The 17,063-nt window shown below is 56.0% G+C and overlaps 1 protein-coding gene across 1 annotated transcript; it reads right to left on the bottom strand.

Annotated features, from left to right (window-relative positions):
• Positions 1-1,019: 1,019 nt before the first annotated feature.
• On the bottom strand, positions 1,020-15,377 carry CCNDBP1 (cyclin D1 binding protein 1). Its single transcript, XM_038741202.1, has 10 exons — positions 15,177-15,377; positions 14,973-15,052; positions 11,458-11,539; positions 5,177-5,273; positions 4,442-4,515; positions 3,822-3,898; positions 2,141-2,397; positions 1,817-1,877; positions 1,633-1,679; positions 1,020-1,396 (listed from the first exon to the last, which is right to left on the bottom strand). The coding sequence occupies exons 1-10, from the start codon at positions 15,337-15,339 to the stop codon at positions 1,288-1,290; spliced, it is 1,047 nt and encodes a 348-aa protein (XP_038597130.1). The 5' UTR covers positions 15,340-15,377; the 3' UTR covers positions 1,020-1,287.
• Positions 15,378-17,063: the final 1,686 nt, after the last annotated feature.

Raw genomic sequence — 17,063 nt, 5'->3', positions numbered from 1 at the left:
TCGGCTCGTGGCGTTAAGAGTCGGCCATTAGGGAGTAGAATAACTGATACCCCAAGCGACGGGTCACACCCCTTGACGATGGGACGTCCCGGCCTTCCTCCGCTCTCCTTCCTCCCTGCTCGGTGGCTACCTTCTCTCATAATAATAACGATGGCATTTGCTAAGCGCTTACTATGTGCAGAGCACTGTTCTAAGCGCTGGGGGGATACGAGGTGATCAAGTTGTCCCATGTGGGGCTCACAGTCTTAATCCCCAATTTACAGATGAGGTAACTGAGGCTCAGAGAAGTTAAGTGACTTGCCCATGGTCACACAGCAGACACGCGGCAGAGTGGGATTCGAACCCATGACCTCTGACTCCAAAGGCCGTGTTCTTTTCACTGAGCCACGCTGCTGCTCGTCTTCTATTGTCGAGGAGGCTGAAGAAGGGAAATGGTCCGCTTTATTCCCTTCCTCCCTATGTAGCAGATTCTGGAAAGCGGGGAGATTCAGTGAATTCCCCGCCATCCCAGCTCTGGGCTACCGTAGCTCTTCCGGAAGCGGTAAGGCCGACAGCACGGCCGCAGCTTCGAAAAGTGGCAGACTGGGCACTGGTCCCGTCTGACCTCGCGTCAAATTACTCAAGTTGACCTCCGGCCCCTCCTAGACCACGGCCCGAACTGAGGAAAGGTTTGGGAAATGGCTTCCAGGAGGAAACGCTAGCGGATGGGGGTGGCCCAGAGGAGAGATACGAAGTGAGACGCCACGGACTGGAGGCCTGGACCAGACGGAGGGGTCGGAGGGGGTGGCGACTGGCCGTCGGGACTGGACGTCATGGGACAGCGAAAGAAATTACTAAATGAGGGGCCAATTTGGTGGCGGGGGTATTCACTAAGCGTCCTCTCACCAACCCCCTTCCCAACCCACAGAATGAGAGCAAGAAGCTCCTTTTTCCCTGACAGTTGCTGAGAAGAAGGGCTGGGGCTCAGTTGCCGAAAGGTGTACCGCGATGCGGCTGCTCCCCGAAGCCCGACAACCTCATGGAGTGAGAGACGCTTTATTTCGCACGAGGAAGAGGGAGGCAGTTTTCCCCAAGCCACCGGTCGCTGAATCGCCCCGGCTCTGAGCCCAGAAAAAGCACCGGGCCTCATCTCCCTTAGTTCCTTGGCAACTGTCAGCCCGTATTCTTCCTCAAGCAGGAAGGCGGGGGCTCCGTTCCCTCCGAGTCGCAGCCGAGAATGGACGCGGGCACTTGGGGGACGGCAGGCGGAAAAAGCGGGCTGCGGGCAAGGTCGGAGGGGAAGGAAGTTTAGAGGGCACCTTGGGTGAAGTCCTTGATTTTGTTCATGTTGTGATCGACTGCACTGGAGAGAAACTGGATCCAGTTGTCTTCTGCCTGGGGGCACACGTGACTCGCCCTGTGAAGGAAGCGTGAGGGGGGAAAAGAAAGTTACTTCTCATAACGGCCTCGGGGGCCATCCTTCCTCAATTAACCCCTGACCGGACCAAAAGCGGAACAGTTTCCTCTAACGGCAATCCCATCTCCTCCCCACATCTTCGCCACGGGGTCCGAGGGCGGGCGGGTGGACGGAGGAGGGCTCCGAATCCCGAAGGGCCCGGTGGGGAGGCCGAAGGGGGAAAACGTCCTACTCACTTGGTAACCTCGAGAACTTTCTTTAACACGGATGAGACTTTGGCAGCCTACAGAGCGGAAGAAAAAAACAGATTTCCCGGGGATCCCGGCGGTCCGCACCCCGAACAGCACCAGGCCCGGGGCTAAGCGCTTAATAAATGCCGTCGTTATTATTATTATCATCACCCCTGTCGCAACTACTCACGTTGAGCCGCACGGCCATTTGGTTCACGGGCGGGTACATGCTCAGTGCCAGCTCGTCCACGCTAAGGGCAGGAAACAGAGAGCGTCATGGCACGGTTCGGGCCAACGGCCTCTGCCTCGTCCCCTCCCGGGTCCCGTCGCTCTCCGGGGAAGCGCCGTCTCGGCTCCTTATCGCAGACGGCCAGGCCTGGAGATAGGGACCGCCGCCACCCCGCGAGACCCCACCCGGGTTCAGGGCAGCCGAAACCTGCCCCGTAGCTGCCCAACCGGGGCCGATAAGGTGGTCCCGGCGGGCTGCCCGGAGAAGGGGCACACCCAAGCTCACCTCGGGCTGATCTCCTTGGAAGCGTCCACGATGTCATCCAGCTGGGCCACCTGCTCGGGGTCCTGGGCCCGCCCGTCGGTCTCTACGGCTCCCCGGACCTTCTTCAGGCAGGCTTTGGAGGCCTTCATCAGCCCCACGCAGGGGGCCAAGAGCCGACGGTCGGCTGCTGACCAGTTCGCGTCCCCGCTGCCCCGCCAACCGCCCGGCTCCTCGTCCTCCGAAACGTGGCCGAAAGGGTCTCCGTCCTCCGCCTGGGCCTGGGCCCCGCATAACCTTGACGTTAAACACCCATGGGGGAGCGGAGCTCCGCCCTCCAAGCACGGAGCCAGCTCCTACGCCGAGTCCGCGGGCCAGGCATCATCTCTCCCGACCACGAGCCCCGCGCGGAGTGCCCGGCGGCAGCGGAACGGACGGTGACGCCGTTCCCCACCCCGGCAGCTGACTCGCCTCCATCGCGAGCATCGCTCAGATTGAAGGTCCCCGGGAGGGGTCTGCGCGGGAGGGATTTGTGCCCTCTCCCTTCCCCGCCCGGCGGGACCCCCCGGGGGCTTCAGAGGCCACAGGCAAACGGGCGGGCAGGGCAGAGGCGGGGAACGGCGCTTGGTGGAAATGCGGGCCGAGGTTTTCCACGCCCTTCTGACCCGGCCAACGCCGGGCCCGCCAGTTGCCGCCGCGGCCGGTTATCTTAAAGGATTCCCATGGGGCCCGTCCTCCTCGCGGAACACCCTAGGCGGGCCCCCGGACGGGAACCTTCGCCACGGGCGGCCCACTCCTAACTCCCCTGCTAGGAGACCGACAGGACATTGGCAACTGGGCCATTCCGGCTCCGGGTCGCGGAGGGAACGTGAGGCAGTTACGACTATGTTGCCAACTTGTACTTCCCAAGCGCTTAGTACAGTGCTCTGCACACAGTAAGCGCTCAATAAATACGATTAAATGACTAAAGCAGGGTGAGGGGTGGCTCTCCTCGTTGTGGGCCGGGAATGTATCTGTTATACTGTCGATACCGGACTCTCCCAAGCACTTAGTATTCCGCACACAGTAACCGCTCGGTAACTATCGATTGATGTCGCCTTGTCCTTCCCAAGCGCTTAGTACAGTGCTCTGCACACAGTAAGTGCTCAATAAATACGATTGAATGAATGATTGGTGGCGCCTCCCTCTTAATAATAATAATAATGATGGTATTTGTTAAGCGCTTACTATGTGCTAAGCACTGTTCTAAGCACTGGGGAGGTTACGAGGTGATCAGGTGGTCCCACAGGGGGCTCACAGTTTTCATCCCCATTTTCCAGATGAGGTCGCTGAGGCCCAGAGAAGTGAAGTGACTCGCCCCAAGTCACCCAGCTGACAAGCGGCGGAGCCGGGATTTGAACCCACGACCTCGGACTCCAAAGCCCAGGCTCTTTCCACTGAGCCACGCTGCTTCTCTTCTGTTCCCCGAGCTGGCCACCGGGCCTTCACGCCTCGTTCAGTCGCATTTATTGAGCGCTTACGGCGCGCAGGGCACTGTACCGAGCGCTCGGGAAAGTACAGCAACAGAGAGGGGCGAGCCCTACGCGACGACGGGCTCGCAGTCTAGAAGGGGGAGACCGACGGCAAAACCAGACATTAGCTCATCAACCACTAAGCTACTGTGTGGACGGAATTGGTCTCCGGTAACTGGAGAGGAGTCCCCTACCTGCTCCATTTCTTCAAGGGCGTCCTTGACCACCGCCAGGTTGGAGGCCAGTACCGACAGGGCGGCTGCTCGGTTATCTGCGTGCGGAAACCAAAGCGGGAGAGGGAGGGGAGCGTTGTAGAGCCCTGCCGCCGGCCCCGGCCTCGGGGAAGGAGACGGGCTACGCTTCCCCGGCTGCGGTCCCGGGGCTTCGATTCGATTTACCCTGCCAGGGCGGATGAAGCGGGGCAAGGCACTTCTCCCCGGGGAATTTCTGGGGAACTTCCGACAGGCGGTTCCCTCGGAGACCAGCCGCGGTCCGCTCGTTCGGCTTCCCGCCCGCCCCCTATTTAGCGGAACAGGACGGGAGGAGAGGGAAGGGCAGTGCGAAGGAAGCGAGGACTTCGGGAGCCAAGGCGGTGGCGGCTGCTGGGCGCTAAATCTGTTGGACCCAAAGAGAGCCCCCCAAACCCTCCTAGACCCCTTGAAAGGGGCAGACAGCCACGTTCCCCTCCCCTCATTCATTCAATCGTATTTACTGAGCGCTTACCGTGTGCACAGCACTGTACTAAGCGCTTGGGAAGTACAAGTCGGCAACATATAGGACGGTCCCTACCCAACGGCGGGCTCCGCTCGCTCACCTCGTGGTAAACTTGACACCTGCTCACAGGCCTCCCAGACGGTGCCGGTCGATACCAGCTGCTTCTGTGACCCGCTGAGGGGAGAAGTCAATGAGCCAACTGATTAAAAATAATGGAGATGACCGTGGCGTCCACGAAGTGCTTCCTGAGTGCTGAGCGCTGTACTGATCGCCAATTGCCAGCTGTGTGACTTTGGGCAAGCCACTTCTCTGCGCCTCAGCTCCCTCATCTGTAAAACGGGAACCCCCTCCGTGGGACACCTGATCAATCAATCAATCAATCGTATTTATTGAGCGCTTACTGTGTGCAGAGCACTGTACTAAGGGCTTGGGAAGTACAAGTTGGCAACATATAGAGACAGTCCCTAACCAACAGTGGGCACACAATCTAAAAGTCTGATCACCTTGTAACCTCACCCTCGGCGCTCAGAACAGTGTTTTGCACATAGTGAGCACTTAATAAATGCTATCATCGGGATTATTATTACTAAGCGCCAAGGGCAGACCCGGATAACCGGGTGGGCAGAGTCCCCGTCTCAACCGGGGATCGTATTTCGCACTCCGCTCCATCAGTACCGCCGATCGATTGACTGCACAGGTGCCCCCTGTTCCTTCCTTCCGGAAAGCTCCCCCGCGGATGCCCTCTCCCCCTGCGCCCCGCAGGGACCCACGGGTGAGTCGACGCGGTCTTCCCCCTCCGCTCACCGAGACCACGGTGCTCTGCTCGGGGCTTTACCTGGCGAGCGGAGCGCTGCCGATCACCTCCAGGAGCTGGGCCGTCCCCTCCACCACGTCCACGGTCGTGTCGCGCGCCATTTTCCGCAGCGTGGCTCCTACGAGGCGAAGGAGGCGTCAGGGCGGCGGAGCCTCCCGCTGCGTAGCCAGGCGGCCCCGGGGCCCCGGGGTGGGAAGACGAGCCAGGCCTCAGGACCGTGGGGCGGTGGGGCCACGCGACCGACAGACATCACGCAGTTGTTAGCGTACCCAGAGGGCATTGTGGGCACCCTGGAGGGCATTAAACCCGCCACGGTTGACAACACCGTCCCCCAGTTCGACGGCTAAGCCCACCTGGGGTTTCGCCCCGAGCGGATAAACCCGCGGAGACAGCGGGCAACGCCACTGGCCAGCCGCTACCCCACGCCCCTTCCTACCACTGGCTGACTACAGACTGCCACCCGCTAAAAATAACAACGGCGGCCCTTGGGAAGCGCTTACAATGTTCAGGGCACTCCACGGGACGGGTACAGTTACGCGGTTCCCGTCCCACCTGGGGAGGAAGAACGGGTACCCAATCCCCAGGAGGAAACCGAGGCCCCCGGAGACACAAAGCGACCTACCCGAGGCCACGCGGCAGGCGGGGGGCGGGATCGGAATTAGAAGCCGAGACCCCCGATTCCCAGCCCCGTGCCCCTTCTGGGTTTCTTTGTGGTCAGGAGGGGGTTGGAGCCACCGAACCCTCGCCCACGTCTTGTCTCTGGCCTGAAATGCCGTCCCTCCCCGCAGATCCGACGGAAAATTCCCCCCGCAGACCCCCCAACCCCGGCACTTCAAAGCCCACCTCCTCCCAGAGGCCTTCCCTGACTAAATCCCCTCTTCCTCTTCTCCCACTCCCTCCTGACTCGCCCCCTTTATTCATCCCCGCTCCCTGCCCCACGGCACATACGCACCCATCTGTAGTTTATTTATATTCTAGACTGTGAGCCCACTGTTGGGTAGGGACCGTCTCTATATGTTGCCGACTTGTACTTCCCAAGCACTTAGTACAGTGCTCTGCACACAGTAAGCGCTCAATAAATACGATTGAATGAATATCTCCCCTTCTAGACGGTAAGCTCGCTGCAGGCAGGGAACGTATCCGTTCCTCAGTAGCTTGTACTTTCCCGAGCGCTCGGTACAGTGCTCTGCGCAAACCAAGCCCTCAATACATTCATTCATTCAATTGTATTTATTGAGCACTTACTGTGTGCAGAGCACTGGACTAAGCACTTGGGAAGTACAAGTTGGCAACATATAGAGACAGTCCCTACCCAACAACATATTACTCCTATTTATTGCGGCCTATTACTCTATTTATTTATTACTCTATTTATCTATTACTCTATCTATTACTCTATTACTCTATTACTGTTTATGTATTACTTTATTACTCTATTTATCTATTACTCTATTACTCTATTTCTTTATCTATTACTCTATTTCTTTATCTATTACTCTATTACTTTATCTATTACTCTGCTTATTGCTCTATTTATTACTCTATTTATTGCTATGTTTATTACTATATTTATTTATTACTCTGTTTATATATTACTCTATTTATTACTCTATTTATTACTCTATGTATCTATTACTCTATTACTCCATTTATTTATCTATTACTCTTACTTTATCTATTACTCTGTTTATTACTCTACTTATTAATCTATTGCTATATTGATTTATTACTCTGTTTATTACTCTATTTATTACTCTAGGTATTTATTTATTACTCTGTTTATTACTCTACTTATTACTCTATTTATTACTCTATTTATTTATTTTACTTGTACATATTTATCCCATTGATTTTACTTTGTTAACATGTTTTGTTTTGTTGTCCATCTCCCCCTTCTAGACTGTGAGCCCACTGTCGGGTAGGGACTGCCTCTATACGTTGCCGACTTGGACTTCCCAAGCGCTTAGTACAGTGCTCTGCAAACAGTAAGCGCCCGATAAATACGACTGAATGAAACGAATGAACAGCGGGCTCACTCTAACAATAAGCGGACACATCCCCTGCCCACAACAAGCTCTCTTTCCACTAGACGGGCCTACCTCCCCAGTTGAAAATAGTCACTCAAATGAGGGCCTGAAAAAGCACCTGTTCCGGCCATCTGGCAAAACTCTTTCGGATCACGGCCTTGTTGTGAAAATGCAAAAAGAGATCGCCCTCCGACTGAATAGATGAGGTGGAGAATTTGGGAGACGGCCGCTCACTCTCTCTGACCCAAACTCGGGAAAGCAGGTCTCCTCTTGACCATCCTGTTCTCGGGAATAAGGTGCTGAAAATCTCCGGTTGCGGGGGAGAGGGACGGTGGGGAGGAGGAGGTTTCCAAAGTCTCCAAAGTCCAAAGGTTTCCCCAAAGTCTCTTCCCCCCTTTCTCCAACCCCCCGGCTCTCAACACTCTCTGCTACTCTCCCATCCTTCCCAGCGGTATCCTCAGAGGAACTCTCCTCCCTCCTCTCAAGTGCTACTCCGGCCACCTGTGCTTCTGACCCCATTCCCTCTCATCTTATGAAATCTCTCGCTCCATCCCTTCTCCCCTCCTTAACTTCCATCTTCAACCGCTCACTCTCCACTGGTTCCTTCCCCTCTGCCTTCAAACATGCCCATGTCTCTCCCATCCTAAAAAAACCCTCTCTTGACCCCACCTCACCTTCTAGTTATCGTCCCATATCCCTCCTACCATTCCTTTCCAAACTCCTTGAACGAGTTGTCTACACGCGCTGCCTAGAATTCTTCAACAACAACTCTCTCCTCGACCCCCTCCAGTCTGGCTTCCGTCCCCTTCATTCCACGGAAACTGCGCTCTCAAAGGTCACCAATGACCTCCTGCTTGCCAAATCCAACGGCTCATACTCTGTCCTAATCCTCCTCGACCTCTCAGCTGCCTTTGACACTGTGGACCACCCCCTTCTACTCAACACGTTATCTGACCTTGGCTTCACAGAGTCCGTCCTCTCCTGGTTCTCCTCTTATCTCTCCGGTCGTTCTTTCTCAGTCTCTTTTGCAGGCTCCTCCTCCCCCTCCCATCCTCTTACTGTGGGGGTTCCCCAAGGATCAGTGCTTGGTCCCCTTCTGTTCTCAATCTACACTCACTCCCTTGGTGACCTCATTCGCTCCCACGGCTTCAACTATCATCTCTACGCTGATGACACCCAGATCTCCATCTCTGCCCCTGCTCTCTCCCCCTCCCTCCAGGCTCGCATCTCCTCCTGCCTTCAGGACATCTCCATCTGGATGTCCGCCCGCCACCTAAAGCTCAACATGTCGAAGACTGAGCTCCTTGTCTTCCCTCCCAAACCTTGTCCTCTCCCTGACTTTCCCACCTCTGTTGACGGCACTACCATCCTTCCCGTCTCACAAGCCCGCAACCTTGGTGTCATCCTCGACTCCGCTCTCTCATTCACCCCTCACATCCAAGCCGTGACCAAAACCTGCGGGTCTCAGCTCCGCAACATTGCCAAGCTCCGCCCTTTCCTCTCCATCCATACCGCTACCCTGCTCATTCAAGCTCTCATCCTATCCCGTCTGGACTACTGCACTAGCCTTCTCTCTGATCTCCCATCCTCGTGTCTCTCTCCACTTCAATCCATACTTCATGCTGCTGCCCGGATTATCTTTGTCCAGAAACGCTCTGGACATATTACTCCCCTCCTCAAAAACCTCCAATGGCTACCGATCAATCTGCGCATCAAGCAGAAACTCCACACCCTGGGCTTCAAGGCTGTCCATCACCTCGCCCCCTCCTACCTCACCTCCCTTCTCTCCTTCTACTGCCCAGCCCGCACCCTCCGCTCCTCCACCACTAATCTCCTCACTGTACCTCGTTCTCGCCCGTCCCGCCATCGACCCCCGGCCCACGTCATCCCCCGGGCCTGGAATGCCCTCCCTCTGCCCATCCGCCAGGCTAGCTCTCTTCCTCCCTTCAAGGCCCTGCTGAGAGCTCACCTCCTCCAGGAGGCCTTCCCAGACTGAGCCCCTTCTTTCCTCTCCCCCTCGTCCCCCTCTCCATCCCCCCGTCTTACCTCCTTCCCTTCCCCACAGCACCTGTATATATGTATATATGGTTGTACATATTTATTACTCTATTTATTTATTTATTTATTTATTTATTTATTTTACTTGTACATTTCTATCCTACTTATTTTATTTTGTTGGTATGTTTGGTTCTGTTCTCTGTCTCCCCCTTTTAGACTGTGAGCCCACTGTTGGGTAGGGACTGTCTCTATGTGATGCCAATTTGTACTTCCCAAGCGCTTAGTACAGTGCTCTGCACATAGTAAGTGCTCAATAAATGCGATTGATTGATTGACTGATTGATTCCAAAAGACCCCCAGGACCTCCGCCTTCTCCGTCCTCGGCGGTTCTAGCCCGCGATCGGTCTCCGGCCCCGGTGACGGCCGGGTCGTTGCCAGGAGGGACAGGCCCCGGACGTAATCTTAGAATGTGAGACTTAGACGTAATTTTAGACTGTGAGCCCACTGTTGGGTAGGGACTGTCTTTATATGTTGCCAACTTGGACTTCCCAAGCACTTAGTACAGTGCTCTGCACACAGTAAGCGCTCAATAAATACGATTGATGATGATGGTAATCAAGAACAACAACCGTGGCAACCGCAACCGTGTGGCTCGCTGGCGAGAACACGGGCTTGGGACGCGGGATCTAATCGCGGCTCTGCCGCTTGCCTGCCGGGTGACCTTGGGCGGGTCGCTTCACTTCTCCGGGCCTCAGTTCCCTCATCTGGAAAACGGGGATGACGACTGTGAGCCCCACGGGGGACAACCTGATCGCCCTGCATCCCCTCCACGCGCTTAGGACAGTGCTTGGCACATACTAAGCGCTTAACGAATACCATCGTCATCATCGTTAAGCGCAGGGGTACATACGGTGCGGCCCAATGGATAGAGTGGGGCCTAGGAGTTAGGACCTGGGTTCTAATCCCGGCTCCGCCACTCGTCTACCGCGTGTGCTTGGGCAAGTCGCTTCACTCCTCCGAACCTCACCTGCCTCATCTGTAAAATGGGGATTAGGACCGTGAGCCCCGTGTGGGATGGAGCCCCATCTGACCGACTGGAATTTACCCCGGGGCTTAGAACGGTGCTTGGCACAAAGTATGCACTTCGCAAGTACGATAATAATAATAATGATGGCATTTATTAAGCGCTTACTATGTGCCAAGCACTGTTCTAAGCGCTGGGAAGGTTACAAGGTGATCAGGTTGTCCCGGCGCGGGGCTCACAGTTTTCATCCCCATCTTCCAGATGAGGTCACTGAGGCCCAGAGAATAATAATAATAATAGTGGCATTTATTAAGCGCTTACTATGTGCAAAGCACCGTTCTAAGCACCGGGGGGCATACAAGGTGATCAGGTTGTCCCGGTGGGGGACTCACAGTTTTCATCCCCATTTTCCAGATGAGGGAACTGAGGCCCAGAGAATAATAATACTAATGGCATTTATTAAGCACTTACTATGTGCAAAGCACTGTTCTAAGTGCTGGGGAGGTTACAAGGTGATCAGGTTGTCCCGGCGGGAGGCTCACAGTCTTCATCCCCATTTTCCAGATGAGGGAACTGAGGCCCAGGGAATAATAATAATAATAATTATGGCATTTATTAAGCGCTTACTATGTGCCAAGCACTGTTCTAAGAGCCGGGGAGGTTACAAGGTGATCAGGTTGTCCCGGCGGGAGGCTCACAGTCTTCATCCCCATTTTCCAGATGAGGGAACTGAGGCCCAGGGAATAATAATAATAATAATGATGGCATTTATTAAGCGCTTACTATGTGCCAAGCACTGTTCTAAGAGCCGGGGAGGTTACAAGGTGATCAGGTTGTCCCGGCGGGGGGCTCACAGTTTTCATCCCCATTTTCCAGATGAGGGAACTGAGGCCCAGAGCAGCGAAGTGACTCGCCCAAAGTGACCCAGCTGACAAGCGGCGGAGCCGGGATTCGAACCCACGACCTCCGACTCCAAAGCCCGGGCCCTTTCCGCTGAGCCACGCTGCTTCTCACAAGATAGTCGGATCGGACCCAGTCCCCATCCCACGTGGGGCTCACGGTCTGAGGAGGGCAAAGGACAGGTATTCAATCCCCATTTTACAGAAGAGGAAACGGAGGTGCAGGGCAGTGAGGCGGCTTACCCACCGTCATACAGCCGGCAGGTGGGGCCGCGGAATTAGAACCCAGGTCTCCCACCTCCGGGGCCCGGGCTCTTCCCGCCGCCGGGCCGGGCTTCTTTTCGAGCACTTCACCTTGGTCCTCGGAGAGCAGGGAGTACGCCGTCACCACGTCCAGAACTGCCGTCCGCACTCCGTCACACAGCTGCTGGCAATCCTGAACGGGGAGAAAATGACGATGACAATAATAATAATGGCATTTACTAAACGCTTACTATGTGCAAAGCACTGGGGAGGTTACAAGGAGATCAGGTTGTCCCACGGGGGGCTCCCAGTCTTCATCCCCATTTTACAGATGAGGTCACTGAGGCCCAGAGGAGCGAAGTGACTTGCCCCATGTTGCGCAGCTGACAATAATAATAATAATAATAACGGAAGTTGCGAAGCACTTACTACCTCCCTGGTTGTACTAAGTGCTGGGGAGGATGCGAGTAAATCAGGTTGTCCCCCGTGGGGCTTCCAGTCTTCATCCCCATTTTACAGATGAGGTCACTGAGGCCCAGAGGAGTGAAGTGACTTGCCCAAAGTCGCGCAGCTGACAATAATAATAATAATAACGGAAGTTGCGAAGCACTTACTACCTGCCTGGCTGTACTAAGCGCTGGGGAGGATGTGAGCAAATCAGGTTGTCCCCCGTGGGGCTTCCAGTCTTCATCCCCATTTTACAGATGAGGTCACTGAGGCCCAGAGGAGTGAAGTGACTTGCCCAAAGTCGCACAGCTGACAATAATAATAACGGAACTTGCGAAGCACTTACTACCTGCCTGGCTGTACTAAGCGCTGGGGAGGATGCGAGCAAATCAGGTTGTCCCCCGTGGGGCTTCCAGTCTTCATCCCCATTTTACAGCTGAGGTAACTGAGACCCAGAGAAGTGAAGTGACTTACCCAAAGTCACACAGCTGACAATAATAATAACGGAGGTTGCGAAGCACTTACTATCTGCCTGGCTTTACTAAGCACTGAGGAGGATGCGAGCAAATCAGGTTGTCCCCCGTGGGGCTCCCAGTCTTCATCCCCATTAAACAGATGAGGTCACTGAGGCCCAGAGGAGTGAAGTGACTTGCCCAAGGTCACGCAGCTGACTATAATAATAATAATAACAGAACTTGCGAAGCACTTACTATCTGCCTGGCTGTACTAAGCGCTGGGTAGGATGCGAGCAAATCAGGTAGTCCCCCGTGGGGCTCCCAGTCTTCATCCCCATCTTACAGATGAGATAACTGAGGCCCAGAGAAGTGAAGTGACTTGCCCAAAGTCACACAGCTGACAATAATAATAACGGAAGTTGCAAAGCACTTACTATCTGCCTGGCTGTACTAAGCGCTGGGGAGGATGCGAGCAAATCAGGTAGTCCCCCCATGGGGCTCCCAGTCTTCATCCCCATTTTACAGATGAGGTCACTGAGGCCCAGAGAAGTGAAGTGACGGGGCCAAAGCCACCCAGCTGACAAGTGGTTCTGGGAAGGTGTCTGGCAGGAGTCCCGGACTGGAATCGGAGGGTTCTGGCTCAGGGGGTGAATGAAGTTAGGGGTGGCAGGGGGCTAAAGAAGTGAAGTGACTTGACTAAGGTTACACAGCAGACAAGTGGCAGGGCCAGGATTAGAACCCGTGACCTTTGGACTCTCAGGCCCCGGGCTCTATTAAGTCAGTCATATGTATTGAGTGCTTACTGAGTGCAGAGCACTGTATTAAGCGCTTGGGAAGTCCAAGTCGGCAACATAGAGAGAGAGTCCCTACCCAACAATGGGCTGTGAGCCAACTATGTTGCCAACTTGTACTTCCCAAGCGCTTAGTACAGTGCTCTGCACACAGTAAGCGCTCAATAAATACGATGGAATGAATGAATGAACGGGTGTTCTGCTTCTCTTGAGGAAAGAGGCGGGAAGGGCAAGCAGCGTGGCTCAGTGGAAAGAGCCCGACCTTGGGAGTCGGAGGTCGTGGGTTCTAATCCCAGCTCCACCGCTTGTCAGCTGTGTGACTTTGGGCAAGTCGCTTCACCTCTCTGGGCCTCAGTTCCCTCACCTGGAAAATGGGGGTGGAGACCGTGAGCCCCCTGTGGGACAACTTGATCACTCTGTCTCTACCCCAGCGCTTAGAACGGTGCTTGGCACATAGGAAGCGCTTAACAAATGCCATCATCATCATCATCTTCATTGTCAAGAAAAAGGTCTCCCGGCCTCCTTTGTGGAGGGGCACCCTTCCCTGAGGCCTGATCATCCGCACGGCCCACTCCTGCTCGCCCGGACATACGAGGCCTACTTGCCTGTGTGGCCCAGGCATTCATTCATTCAATCGTCTTTACTGAGCGCTTACTGTGTGCAGAGCACTGTACTAAATGCTTGGGAAGTACAAGTTGGCAACATATAGAGACGGTCCGGGAAGTACAAGTTGGCAACATATAGAGACGGTCCCTGCCCAACTGCTCACCCAGGCATACAAGGGCTGCTCGCCTGTGTGGTCCAGTCCTGCTCACCTATGTGGCTCAGTCCTGCTCGCCCGGGTGGCCCAGTCCCGTTCGCCCGGGCATACGAGGCCTGCTCACCTGTGTGACCCAGTCCTGCTCACCTGTGTGGCCCAGTCCTGCTCGCCCAGGCATACAAGGCCTGCTTGCCTTGGTGGCCCAATCCTGCTCACCTGTGTGGCCCAGTCCTGCTTACCCGGGCAGCCAAAGCCTGCTCGCCCGGGCATATGAGGCCTGCTCGCCTGATGTGGCTCAGTCCTGCTTCCCTGGGTGGCCCAGTCCTGCTTGCCCGGGCATACAAGATCTGCTCACCTGGGCATATGAGATCTGCTCACCTGGGCGGCCCAATCTTGTTGATCCAGGTGGCCCAGTCCTGCTCCCCGGGGCACACGAGGCCTGCTTGCCCGGGTGGCCCAGTCCTGCTCGCCCGGGTGGCCCAGTCCTGCTCGCCTGGGCATATGACACCTGCTCACCTGTGTGGCCCAGTCCTGCTCGCCCAGGCATATGAGGCCTGCTCACCTGGGTGGCCCAGTCCTGCTCACCTGTGTGGCCCAGTCCTGCTCGCCCAGGCATATGAGGCCTGCTCGCCTGGGTGGCCCAGTCCTGCTCACCTATGTGGCTCAGTCCTGCTCCCCTGGGTGGCCCAGTCCTGCTCCCCTGGGCGACCCAGTCCTGTTCGCCCGGATAGACAAGGCCTGCTCGCCTGGGCTCGCCCGGGAGTATGAGGCCCGGTCGCCCGTGTGGCCCAGTCCTGCTCACTTATGTGGCCCAGTCCAGCTCCCCCGGGCGACCCAGTCGTGTTGGCCCGGGCGTATGAGGCCTGCTCGCCCGGGTGGCCCAGTCCTGCTCGCCTGGGCATACGCGTCCTGCTTGCCCGGGTGGCCCAGTCCCGCTCGCCCGGGTGGCCCAGTCTTGCCCCCCCGGGAGGCCCAGTCCTGCTCCAGCAGGCGGCCGAGGCCTGCTCGCCCGGGGAATATCAGGCCTGCTCGCCTGGGTGGCCCAGTCCTGCTCGCCTCTGTGGCTCAGTCCTGCTCCCCAGGGTGGCCCAGTCCCGCTCGCCCGGGCATACAGGGCCTACTCGCCCGGGTGGCCCATAGTCCCGCTCCCCGGGGAGGCCCAGTGCGGCTCACCTGGGCAGCGGGCAGCGGCGGTTTGGCGAAGGCCAGGCTCAGCTTGGTGGCTTCCCGGGACACGGCTTGGGCCCCCTGCCCTGGGGGGAGGGAGGGAGGGAGGGACGGACGGACAGAGACAGACAGACAGGGAGGGATGTTGAGGCGGTGGCCGGCCGGGGCCGGCCTCCCCGCCGCCCGGGCCCTCCCCCGGCCGGTCCTCACCGAGGCGGGCCCAGAAGGGCGGACCCTCGGCCCCGGGGGGAGGACGAGGAGGAGGAGGAGGAGGACGAGGAGGAGGAGGAGGACGAGGATGCCGCTGGGGGTCCGGGGGCAGCATCGCCCTCAGCTCCCCCGCCAGCTCCCGCACCGCCGCCAGCGGCTCCATGGGGCCCCCGAGCAGGCCCCAACACAAACGCTGCCGCCAGGGGGCGCCCGCCGCCCCGGCAGCACCCAGGCAGGCAGCCAGTCCGTCGGTCGTTCTCTCGTTCGTTCGTTCGTTAATTAATTCATTCACTCACTCACTCACTCATTCATTCACTCATTCATTCGCCCCCGCCCACCGGCAGGGGGCGCCCCCGGCAGCCGAGGGCGGGCCGGCGCCGCGGGCTGCAGTCAGTCAGTCAGTCAGTCATTCAGTCATTCGTCCGTTCCCTCGTTCATTCATTCATTAACTAATTAGAGAAGCAGCGGGGCTCGGTGGAAAAGAGCCCGGGCTTTGGAGCCGGGGGTCATGGGTTCAAACCCCGGCTCCACCACTTGTCAGCTGGGTGACTTGGGGCGAGTCACTTCACTTCTCTGTGCCTCAGTTACCTCATCTGCAAAATGGGGATTAAGATTGTGAGCCCCACGTGGGACACCCGATCACCTTGTAACCTCCCCAGCGCCTAGAACAGTGCTTTGCACATAGTAAGCGCTTAATAAATGCCATCATTATTATTATTATTATTAATTTATTTATTCACTCACTCACTCACTCATTCATTCATTCACCCCCGCCTACCAGTAGGGGGCGCCCGCCGCCCCGCCCCGCCCCGCCCCCGGCAGCCGAGGGCGGGCCGACGCCTTAGGCTGCAGTCATTCATTCATTCATTCATTCATTCATTCGTTCGTTCGTTCCCTCATTCACTCACTCACTCATTAATTAATTAATTAATTCACTCATTCATTCACTCATTACTGAGAGCTCACCTCCTCCAGGTGGCCTTCCCAGACTGAGCCCCCTCCTTCCCCTCTCCATCCCCCCGCCTTACCTCCTTCCCTTCCCGACAGCACCTGTACATATGTATATATGTTTGTACATATTTATTACTCTATTTATTTTACTTGTACATATCTATTCTATTTATTTTATTTTGTTAGCATGTTTGGTTTTGTTGTCTGTCTCCCCCTTCTAGACTGTGAGTCCACTGTTGGGTAGGGACCGTCTCTAGATGTTGCCAACTTGGACTTCCCAAGCGCTTAGTCCAGTGCTCTGCACACAGTAAGCGCTCAATAAATACGATTGATTGATTGATTCATTCTTTCATTCATTCATTCACTCCCGCCCACCAGCAGGGGGCGCCCGCCGCCCAGCCCCCGGCAGCTGTTCATTCATTCATTCGTTCGTTCGTTCGCTCATTAATTCATTCATTCACTCGAATCCCGGCTCCATCACATGTCTGCTGTGTGACCCTGGGCAAGTCACTTCACTTCTCTGGGCCTCAGTTCCCTCATCTGGAAAATGGGGATGAAGACTGTGAGCCCCACGTGGGACAACCTGATCACTTTGTATCCCCCCCCTCCCCCCCGCAGCGCTTAGAACAGTGCTTGGCACATAGTAAGCGCTTAACAAATGCCAACATTATTATTATTATTCATTCATTCACTAATTCACTCATTCAATCATCCTTCATTCACCCATCCACCAGTAATAATAATAAGAACGATGGCATTTGCTAAGCGCTCTGTGCCAAGAGCTGTTGGGAAGCAGCATGGCTCACTCATTCATTCATTCAATCGTATTTATTGAGCACCTACTGTGTGCAGAGCGCTGTACTAAGCGTTTGGGAAGTACAAGTTGGTAACAGAGATGTCCCTACCCAACAGTGGGCAGTAGGGCTTTGAAGGAAG

The sequence above is a fragment of the Tachyglossus aculeatus genome, assembly GCF_015852505.1.
Source record: "Tachyglossus aculeatus isolate mTacAcu1 chromosome 12 unlocalized genomic scaffold, mTacAcu1.pri SUPER_6_unloc_1, whole genome shotgun sequence".
NCBI lineage: Eukaryota > Metazoa > Chordata > Mammalia > Monotremata > Tachyglossidae > Tachyglossus > Tachyglossus aculeatus.
Note: the sequence above shows the minus strand (reverse complement) of the source record. Positions and strands in the feature narration are given on the sequence as shown.

What these genes read in the sequence shown, in the direction of transcription:
- CCNDBP1 (XM_038741202.1), bottom strand. Translation starts at nt 15,339, where the DNA reads ATGGAGCCGCTGGCGGCGGTGCGGGAGCTGGCGGGGGAGCTGAGGGCG. An exon ending in CGCCGCTGCCCGCTGCCCAG is followed by an intron (nt 11,540 to 14,972) that starts GTGAGCCGCACT and finishes CTCCCCGTTCAG; the next exon opens with GATTGCCAGCAGCTGTGTGA. An exon ending in CCCTTGAAGAAATGGAGCAG is followed by an intron (nt 2,398 to 3,821) that starts GTAGGGGACTCC and finishes TGCGGGGCCCAG; the next exon opens with GCCCAGGCGGAGGACGGAGA.